The sequence below is a fragment of the Eurytemora carolleeae genome, unplaced genomic scaffold, assembly GCF_000591075.1.
Source record: "Eurytemora carolleeae unplaced genomic scaffold, Eaff_2.0 scaffold560, whole genome shotgun sequence".
NCBI classification, from domain to species: Eukaryota; Metazoa; Arthropoda; class Copepoda; order Calanoida; family Temoridae; genus Eurytemora; species Eurytemora carolleeae.
This window is the reverse complement of record NW_019396449.1, coordinates 205,132-216,096: the sequence shown is the minus strand read 5'-3', so window position 1 is coordinate 216,096 and position 10,965 is coordinate 205,132. Positions and strand designations below refer to the sequence as shown.

General features: G+C 31.5%; 1 protein-coding gene across 1 annotated transcript; it reads right to left on the bottom strand.

Annotated features, from left to right (window-relative positions):
* Positions 1–5,549: 5,549 nt before the first annotated feature.
* Positions 5,550–10,894, bottom strand: LOC111703506 (uncharacterized). Its single transcript, XM_023475460.1, has 9 exons — positions 10,788–10,894; positions 10,142–10,241; positions 9,360–9,494; positions 8,896–8,945; positions 8,604–8,671; positions 8,033–8,146; positions 7,772–7,844; positions 7,002–7,095; positions 5,550–5,659 (listed from the first exon to the last, which is right to left on the bottom strand). The coding sequence occupies exons 2-9, from the start codon at positions 10,221–10,223 to the stop codon at positions 5,574–5,576; spliced, it is 702 nt and encodes a 233-aa protein (XP_023331228.1). The 5' UTR covers positions 10,224–10,241; positions 10,788–10,894; the 3' UTR covers positions 5,550–5,573.
* Between the last annotated feature and the right edge of the window lie 71 nt (positions 10,895–10,965).

Here is a 10,965-nt window from a genome sequence, read left to right as displayed (position 1 = left end):
TAAAGATTGCTATATTTAAATGAATTTTTATTATCTTATTATTATTGTATTTGTTGAGATTCTTGTCTGTTTAAACACGAGCTACGTCAAATACCCCTTTTTTATAGTGTTACGATAAACATGAAAAACGACAATATCCTACTCATTGTTAATCAGATTAGCGATGCTGGGTTTCTTTTATTATTCGTTCGTTCATCGTTCATTACAGATATAACTGTATATTACTGTATTACAGATAGAACCGAATTACTGTATCACAGATAGAACATATTACTGTATTACAGATAAAACCCTATTACTGTATTACAGATAAAACCCTATTACTGTATTACAGATAGAACCGTATTACTGTATTACAGATAAAACCCTATTACTGTATTACAGATATAACTGTATGCTACTGTTTTACAGATATAACTGTATTACTGTATTACAGATGAAACCCTATTATTATATTACAATTAGAACCGTGTATTACTATATTACAGATAGAACTGTATTACTGTATTACAGATAGAACCGTATTACTATATTACAGATAGAACCGTATTACTGTATTACAGATAAAACCCTATTTCTGTATTACAGATATAACTGTATGCTACTGTATTACAGATAGAACCGTATTACTGTATTAAAGATAGAACTGTATATTACTGTATTACAGATAGAACCGTAATACTTTATTACAGATAGAACCATATTACTGTATTACAGATAGAACTGTATTACTGTATTACAGATAGAACCATATTACAGAAGAATCGTTTATTACTGTATTACAGATAGAACCGTATATTACAAAATTAAATTTTGAATGCGAAGCTAAGGTTGAGGCTATGTGTTTCTGAATATATACTTGATGTATTTATCTATTTATCTATTTATGAACATAGATAAATAAAGTAAATATATAAGGTTAGGATAGCTAGCTAGGAGCTAGGTGTTAAGCTAGATGTTTATATAGGCTCAGGAAGGGATTGAAAACGTAAAATCAGATGACTCTCATTTAAACCACATTAACGATTCACAATGGTACCATTGAAGACTCCTCCTGATAATTTTCTAATAAAGTGAATTGCGAATTTCCGCGTCAGAAACATTGAGGAAGTTATTAGAATTAAACACGACGAATGGTGATATCTTCAACATTGTTGATCACAGATTCGGGTTTTTCTTTAATAAAGTTGAAGGCCCACTTAAATTACAAGGACAGTCTTTTTAAGTTGGAATATATCTCACGAAACGCCCCCTTTTTTATATTACTTCCACCAACCTCATAAATACTATTATTCAGTTCTCCCGTAATTCCAATTTAGCTTATTTCCTTTTTTAAATTGTCATATTTCAAACAAATTCTAATTTTAAATTCCTCTTAAATACCCCCCCTCCCATTCTTTTCTGCTTCACCATGTCCCCCCTCTCCCTTAGTCTTCGCATATGTTTTTAATTTCTAATTTGCTTGACCTATGCATATATATATAAATATATATATACACGCAGTTTAGAACGACCACAGCCGACGGGCTGGCGTGGGAAAATATTCTTAAATATTTTTTGCAGTTAAAAATTGACTTATTTCTGAAATATTGGTTTTCTTATTATGTTTGACCAGTAATTTTAGGTTCAATAAAAGTTAGATTTTTAGATACGTTTTCGATTATTTTTCTGATTTTCATTTGGAGACATGTTTTCAACATCGTTGCCCAGTTTTTGAACATATGAGCTAATTTTTAAATTTACAAGAGAACCCATTTTAGTGAGAAATGGTTATATATATATATTATGAAGCTGATTAAGATGTTATCATCTGTTAAACTAAGACAAAAATCGATATGTTCAACATAATAAGCTGTCCTCACTTTACCAGTAAATCTGACACCTTGGATCTTATCAGAGCTCGGGGAAAATATTTTTTACAATTTTTCAAAACAATTTTTTTGTTGAAATAGAAATGATGACATTTTTTGGTGATATTAAAAATTTAAATGTTTTCTACATTTTCCCCTGTTTTATCTAGGTCTGATCGAATCAAATTACAATCTACATATATCTCGATCCTTCAACGAGATTATCCAATTCTACATATGTACATATAATGATATGCAAGGAATTCACGACAAACATCGCCACCCTTTTCTGAACATTTATATTGGATTTAGTGGATTTATATAGAACATCAAACTCTAACAAAGATATAATTTTTTATGTTTATTTTCAGATAAAAAGTTTTATCTTAAAGCTTTAGTAGATGTTTTAGTAATATCATGAAGAGAGTCGATTATTCGAGAAGTTTCGTAGATTTATGGCAAAGTTAGAATAACGAGATTTTGTAAATTGTATACTGAGGTTTCCTGTATACTAGAGAGGTTTCCTGTATACTAGAGAGGTTTTTTGTATACTAGAGAGGTTTTCTGTATACTAGAGAGGTTTCCTGTATCCTAGAGAGGTTTCCTGTATCCTAGAGAGGTTTTTTGTATACTAGAGAGGTTTCCTGTATACTAGAGAGAATTCCTGTATACTAGAGAGGTTTCCTATTTACTAGAGAGGTTTCCTGTATACTAGAGAGGTTTCCTGTATACTGGAGAGAATTACTGTATACTAGAGAGGTTTCCTGTATACAAGAGAGATTTTCTGTATACTAGAGAGGTTTCCTGTATACCATAGAGGTTTCCTGTGTACTAGAGAGGTTTCCTGTACACTAGAGAGGTTTTCTGTACACTAGAGAGGTGTCCTGTATAATAGAGAGGTTTCCTGTATACTACAGAGGTTTCCTGTATACTAGAGAGGTTTCCTTTATACTAGAGAGGTTTCCCGTGTATTAGAGAGGTTTTCTGTATACTAGAGAGGTTTCCTGTATACTAGAGAGGTTTCCTGAATAATAGAGAGGTTTTCTGTATACTAGAGAGGTTTCCTGTATACTATAGAGGTTTCCTATTTACTAGAGAGGCTTCCTGTATACCAGAGAGGTTTCCTGTATACTAGGTGGTTTCTTGCATAGTAGAGAGGTTTTGTGTATACAAGAGAGGTTTCCTGTATACTAGAGAGGTTTCCTGTATACAAGAAAGGTTGCTTGAATACTACTAGAGAGGTTTCGTGAACATATACTTAAGAGGTTTCGTGATTATGTAAAGAGGGATTAGAAACAGACACTTTGTATAGAACTAGAGAGTTCCTGGGCAGATGTATTCAACGACCCATGAATATTGGACTCTTAACTTTACATGAGCATATTGAGAAGAAGTAAAAATTATCAGGGTTATTTTTAACCCCCCCCCCCTCCTCCTACTTTCCCATATTTCGGTATTTGTCAAATACAAATAATTTTATATTTTTTTAATTTTCAATTTTATGAGTTTTTTTTAAGTTTCCTTGTTCATCTTGAGATTAGAATGAGTTTAGTCAGTGACCCAGCATATTGTTATATCAACTATTTATCCTCTTTATGTACTCTACTTTAGATTAGTGGAGTTTGATGTTAGGGGACAGGACAGGACAGGACAGGACAGGACAGGACAGGATAGGACAGGACAGGACAGGACAGGATAGGACAGGATAGGACAGGACAGAGGGACAAAATGTTTTCTTAAAGGGACTGTTGACGGAATGTCCGAGTCAATACGGAACCATATTCTTTAGTAATAATAAGGGGACATCGTTGTTGTTCAATCTTGTGAAGTGCTGACAATTTCGTTCATTGCCTCTGCAGCATAAATCCTAAAGCAATTTTCACAAAAAAACCTTAATTGAAATTAATCAATTCGTAGCTAAATAAATACGTATATTTCATTCAATATTTTTTAGAAAAAAAGTTTAAGGGTAATGTTATGAGTCAATCTTGCCACTTTACGCCTACTTTCTCTACCCCTTAGGAAGTTTGAACTTGAACGTTTCTTTAAACCATCTCTAAGTGCTCAAAGTTTCATTCAAAAGTTGTTAACCTGGATTTTTCAAAAGTAAGGATATTTAAAATCTGAATGCACTGCCATTTTTATCATAGAATTGAAATTTAATCAAAGAGTCATCGTTAAACGAAATATAAAAACTTCATTAAAAGAAGAGAAAAAATGGATTGTGTCAATCAAAATATCATCCTACTATGGTTTAAAAATGATACATTTTTATATTTGGAATTATTGAGATTAATAAAAATTTCCCCTGCAATAGATCTGATTGAATAATAATCACCGTGTTGAAGTTTATTAACTATAGTATTTAAATCATGATATGTTTCGTAACAATAAATACTAACAAAATTAATGATCTTTCGCAATAACAGGGTTGTATCAATAAAAAGAAATGGCAAGAGGCAGAAAAAGCAATTTTCTAATGATATGGTAATATAGGAATAAAATGGAAAATTGTCGATAAACATTTGTAAAATTTTCATCAGGGAAGTTTACAACTTAAAATTAAAACTTATTTCAACTAATAAAGGGGTTAATATTCATATTTTAATTAATTTACAGGGTTACCCACAAAGAATTAATAAGACTTCAGAGACGACTGTACGAACATTATACTGTCTGTTTTCTCATATTCATGAGTTGTGTCATTCGTTGCCAAATAATTTCATGACTTTATTTCACTTTGGGATCGGTCTAAAGTCGTCTTCACAGTATCATCCTTTGTGGCCAACAATTTAAACTATTATTGAAGGTAAATCGTGTACATAAAGGGTCTTTCTGATAAATAACAAATAAAATTGACAAATGAAGTTTGGACAAAATTGATGGATAACAAATTTTGTTGGATATTATATTCCTATTAAAGGTATTGATTTGCTTTCTATTTCATAAGATCTTAAATGGACTGTAAATGAAAAATGAAAGGGGGTATAGGATGAAACCTGAGAATCTCAGGCGTTGAACAATACATAAAACACATCTTTCTAATATTTTGTTCGGATTATCGAAGTACCGAAAACATTTCTAAATTACGAACATTTTGTTATAATCTAATAACACATTTTTAACTGGACGTATCTTTTGCAGTGTTCAGAAATATTATTAAAATTTGTTATAAATACATGAAAAATGTTCACATATTCTAATAAAATGTTCACATATTCTAATAAAATGTGTGTAATCTTGAAATGGTTTCGGCAAATCTATATTTCTTCTAACAGCGTACAGACCCATAAAAATGTAGAATAAGATGACGACTAACATTCTTATATATAATGTTAGATTATAGTCTCATAAACATGAAACTCAGCAATGTGTAGTTAACATAAAACACATTTTTCTTAATAAGTTAAAATTCATGCTGCTAATAACTGCTTTTTCTAAATATATAAAACAGTAATTTATGTTTGTCTGTTTGTAAGTCCGATCATAACTCAAGAACCCCTTGACCGATTTGCCTCAAATTATAATTGCGGAACTCGGGGGAACCACGGGAATGTTCTTTGCTTAGTTCTAAAATTCTAAGGTTGATTGGGTTGACTTTTAGAGGGGAAATTCAATCAAAGCCAGGTTCCCAAGCAAGCATAAAGTACAAATAATCATGTTTAAATGTCGTCTTCATATTCCAAAATGTTATGGATCCTTTGTACTGTATATTTGAGCAAACTACTGTCCAGCAATCATTTCTAAGGATTGAAGATACACGACCATACAGAATCCAACAGCACCCATTAACCCATTCTGAATCCAAGCTGCACAAATAAATATTAAATCTACGAATTTTTAGTTATTAATATTAACATCAACAGGTAAACTGATCAATGTTATCCCTGAGGAAATCAATATTAAATCTACTAATATTTAGTTATTAATATTAACATCAACAAGTAAACTGATCAATGTTATCCCTGAGGAAATAAATATTAAATCTATTAATATTTAGTTATTGATATTAATATCAACAAGTAAACTGATCAATGTTATCCCTGAGGAAATAAATATTAAATCTACTAATATTTAGTTATTAATATTAACATCAACAAGTAAACTGATCAAAGTTATCCCTGAGCTGAAAACTTTAGAATGAGATATCCTTAATCCCGATTACTTAATCTGAGTATCCAATGGACACACTTTTGATTTTCTTCTTAAACCGCTCTTTCTTGGATATAGCAGAGAAAAATGAAAACCGGTTTTTTAGAATAAGAGAATCCCTCCCGTTTCTGTATATAATCTTAAATGGAGCGCAAAATTTCAAATTTATCGGCTTCATATACCCGACTCCATGATTGGATGGATTCTATACACTTTTCAGGATACAAGTACAAGAGCTGAAAACTTTAGAATGGAAGTCATCCACTTAATGGCTTAAACCACTCTTTTTCTTAATATCCAGTTTAAATATTGCTTGTTCTCCACATGAATTTAAACTCCAGAGAAGCTAATCCATCGGATATCTGGATATTTCATTCTAAAGTTTTCAGCTCTGATTGGTTTAGTCTCGATATTATGAAAAAGAGAGGATCAAGCATTAATCTCGATATCCACCATTCTAAAGTATTCAGCTCTGAGGAAATATGTTAATCCGCTGCTGCCAGAATAATATGGAGATCGATAGTTCCCAACAGAGAAGTTCTGACTTGCGAGTCCGAATTTAATGAATTTGAGCTGTGTCTCAAATCCTCAAAATCCGGTTTCAATTGAGCGCCGGTTTAAATCTTGAAACATTGAATACAATTTTAAGTGGAACCAACCATATTTGAGCCGCGGCTCAAATTCTTGAAATTCGGCTTCTGAGCTGTGAATTTTTGTAATGGATGATACCCTACTATATTTTTAAGTCTAGAACTTCAGCTAGCTGCTTTATGCCGCGGCTTGAATTTAAACCGCCGCTCAAATTCTTTAAATTCGGCTACTGGACTCAGCTGTATATTCAATTCAAAAATGTCTAGCTCTGATGTCGCAGTATTTAACACTTGAAGCAATGAATACTTTCAGATCCGGTTTTATAACTATAGGGATTAAACAAACCATAGTTTGAGGCGAGAAATCAGTTTTTTAAAACTTTTTCCTTAAATGCCAATGATATAATACCTTTTGCTTCTCTAATTTGTTGTTTTTGAAGTTCCATATTTCTGAGAACTTCCTCTTTTTTCTTTAGAACTTCCAGGCTTGGAGTATCATTTATCTGTATGAAAACCCCATTAGTTTTGAATTTATAAACTTACCTCTATTTTACCTAAAATTATTTGTACCTTCTCGTTAAATAATGATGTCCTGATCTATGAATATATTCATTAATTCACCTTTAACCAGATCCATATTATCGGACCATTGTCAACTCTCTAGTTTGTTTATATTTTTAAAAGTACAACATGTTTGTTTCTAACAATAGTTTAAAAGGAGTAATTGGCAAAATGCTGATGGATTATGCGTGAGAGAATAAGCACTTTAGATTACTGTGTTATTTCACACTCCACCGATACAAGGAGAATGTCAGATTTCTACGATATTACTGATACGACTTGTTGATCTCGTACCTCCTCTAGTTCTTATGTTACGCAAAAGTATAAAAAAATAAAATGCAGCTTGGCAGAATTTCAATTTTTTTGTTCTTCTCTTTATTTCTACAATAAGAGGAGTTATTATTGATAGTATTGAAGATTTTAATCTAACTGGATGGAATACTCAAATTTTCAAATCCCTATATTTATACAACCAGATGGTTTAAACCTTTGATATTCTAAACTTAAACTAGTGTATGTGACCTAAAAAAACTCTTGGTTGGAAAAATCTAAGGTCTACGACATCAGGTTGCAAAGATGTGGGGATTAGAAAATAACCCTTACTTGATGTTAGTTTACCTGTGGTCTCTCTGCTTTAGCTCCTTTGACCAGCATTGATTGAGTTCTGCCAACACTGGGACAATCTCTCTCTCTAAAATTGATTTCAATTTGAAAAAGAAAAAGTGATTGTATTTCTATTGGCAATTTTATGAATGAAAGATTTCCCTTTAGAATTTAGTGTTAACATCATTTTTTACTTTTTTGCCACCAAGAGCCATCTAGGTAGTTTTGAAAAACAAGATTTTCTAAAAAAATAATTTTTAAAAAATGATGTTTGACCTGTCGGAGTACAGAAGTTCTCCATCCTCTTGATCAAAGAGATGCTGTTCCAGGTCAGGTAGTGCTTCACTGTAATCACTCATTCGACTGTCACTCCGCAGTTCTGAGGCTTGTCTGAAGAAACAACAATTCCGCTGGAAAGTTTGGAAGAATTTTCACTTTTCACGTTGTCTATATAAGTATTGAAATGGTCAATATTCCAAATGGTATTAACGACATGCAAATTAAGTTAATTTGTTTTAAAAATTATTCCACTTAACTGCTTGCATTTATTATTCATTATTGTTGTGCAGTGGTTCCTGATAATCTTATTAAAAATCTAAAAATTTAGAAAAATAGCAAAAAATGAATGCACATAATTCTTGAAAATAAGGAATTCAATTTCATGTTGTGAACTTTTTTTTGTATGAAGTATTTTCGTATTCAATAAAAACTTGTTACGATGAATGTGTTGATTAGCAATTACAAAAAAATCCTATTAGAATTATATTTTGACTGTATGGACGAAACTCTTTCGATCTGCAGCTAGCTATAGTATACAATTTTTTTAATAATTTTTTCGCGGATTTACCTTGAAGATTTTCTTGTTCCATATCTACTTGTATTTGGCCTCAAAGTCTTGTCAATTTCAAAATTTAACTAAAAATCATAAAAATAAAATAAATATAAATTATCTTAAAATATCTATATATTTAAAGCAGTGGTCAGCGTTTATATCAATACAATGAAGACGACTTTTCTATTAAGTTTTAATGGCTAACAAGCTTTTTTCAAATTACAAGTTTACAAGTAAAAGAAGAGAAACTGTTAATTGACAGCTTCTCTTTGTATTGATATGTACGACGACGATATTCAATATTTGCCTTCTGTGATGTTCTATCTCCACTAGTATCTCTGGAACGAGCAATAATTCCTGAACATTTCAGACTTTATAACTTTTCATTACTTTTTAAATGTTTTTGGAAAATGCTAGATACTAACCAAAAAAAAAACGATATCATGCTTTTAGTGGCTCACTGTAAATTAAAATATAGTTAAAATCGTTAAAAATGTGCATTTAACATTCCATAAGACAGAAGATAAGATTGGACACCACCCATAGATGAACTAACAATAACAGATAGAACACTAAATGCCGTCTGTTCAAGATTTAGGGGTTTTTCGTTCACAATAACCCAAAGGCAGAAGCACAAATGAGTTACGCGCATGCTTTTAACATGCTTTCTCAAGGTTCTTGTGAACGATAAACCCCTACATCTTGAAAAGACGACATCTAGTGTTCTATCTGTTATTGTTAAATAATGTATGGTAACACCATACAATTTACCTGATCCATATTTTTCTTTCCGTTCATTGCTGGCATCTCTTGACACTACAGTACTCTCACGTTTTCTTAAAGTTCCAAACTCAGCTCGACCCAGGTGATGACTGTATTTACTGTAGTTCACAGGACCATCTTGATCTTAAGAAAGTTAAAGTTTTTATTTATCAGACTTAATTACTTTCATTTTATTTAAAAAGAACCAGTCCTGATAAAAACTGTACCCATTAAAAATTTTTTTGATCAATTATGTGGAGGACATTGTAGTTTTCTTGAAAATTTCTTAATTCTAACAATTTCCTCCGTTATGTCTGTGGCATGAATCTGCACGTCACTTTATGGGGAAACCAAGATTGAAAATAATCACTTTTGATCAGACAAAGTGTTCTTGGTGAAGTTAGGAACTTTCCCAAAGGATTTTTCCCAAATGTCAACTCCTAGCCGCAGCGCTTGGCCCCAATTGCAGCCTGCGGCGCCTCAGAGGGCCTAACCTAATCTTTTGGAAGTTGCCGCTTCAGAAATTGTCACTTGGGAAGTCGTCTTCAAGAATTATTTAGAGTTTATTAATAACCTTCAAGAGGTATTGAGAGTTTACTAATTACTTTCAATAGGTATTGAGCGTTTACTATTTACCTTCAAGAGGTATTGAGAGTTTACTATTTACCTTCAAGAGGTATTAAGAATTTACTAACTATCTTCGAGAGGTATTGAGAGTTTACTAATTACTTTCAAGAGGTATTAAGAATTTACTAACTATCTTCGAGAGGTATTGAGAGTTTACTATTTACCTTCAAGAGGTATTGAGAGTTGTTTTAATCCAGATCTGAGTTTTTCATAAAACTCTTCATTTGCCATCAGTTTGTCAGGCATCAGCTGGTTCGGTATACCCTAATATTTAAATAAATATTGAGCCCCTTAAAGGGACTGTAAAAATTAAAGGAAAAATTAAAGGAGGTATGTGCTAAAAGCTAATCACTCTAGCTCTAGATCGCGACCCTATGAGAGCTCTATCTGATGTTCCTGACTCGAGAAACTGATATAAAACTGTGTCAAATAAATTCGAAAATTCATTTATATACAATTTGTATAGAAATAGTAGGTTTAAACAGATCATATTCAGCAAATATGCAACCAATTTGATAACGATGATATCCCAGAGAAACCTAATTGTAATTAAGGTTTTCTCCAATTATTATTTTATAATTTTTATTTTTATTTTTAATAGATATAATTGATAATATTATTTTTAAGTCTGTATTACGTCACCAGAACTACCGCCAATGAGAGTGCAGTATACTGATATGTGATATTAACTATTTTCAATTCAAACTAAGTTAAAGTGTACTTTGTCTTTTTGTTCATTCTCAAGGTTTAAAAAAAAACGAAGTTTTCCCAGCCCTAGTTGTAAACTTGTCAGATTGTGGTTGATATTACCTTGTCTCCAGGTTCATCTTGTGTTGGTATAGATGAGGAGAACTAAAAAATATATTTCTAAATTTCAATTTTCATTGTTTTATAATAAAGTTTTTACTATTTTTTTTAAAAGAATAATGTGCTGCCATATATTTAATGCTTGTTTAAACTTTGTTGGAATAAACTTGAAACACAAATA

What these genes read in the sequence shown, in the direction of transcription:
- LOC111703506 (XM_023475460.1), bottom strand. Translation starts at nt 10,223, where the DNA reads ATGCCTGACAAACTGATGGCAAATGAAGAGTTTTATGAAAAACTCAGA. An exon ending in ACTCTCAATACCTCTTGAAG is followed by an intron (nt 9,495 to 10,141) that starts GTAAATAGTAAA and finishes AACTTTCTTAAG; the next exon opens with ATCAAGATGGTCCTGTGAAC. An exon ending in CTAAAGCAGAGAGACCACAG is followed by an intron (nt 7,096 to 7,771) that starts GTAAACTAACAT and finishes GTTTTCATACAG; the next exon opens with ATAAATGATACTCCAAGCCT.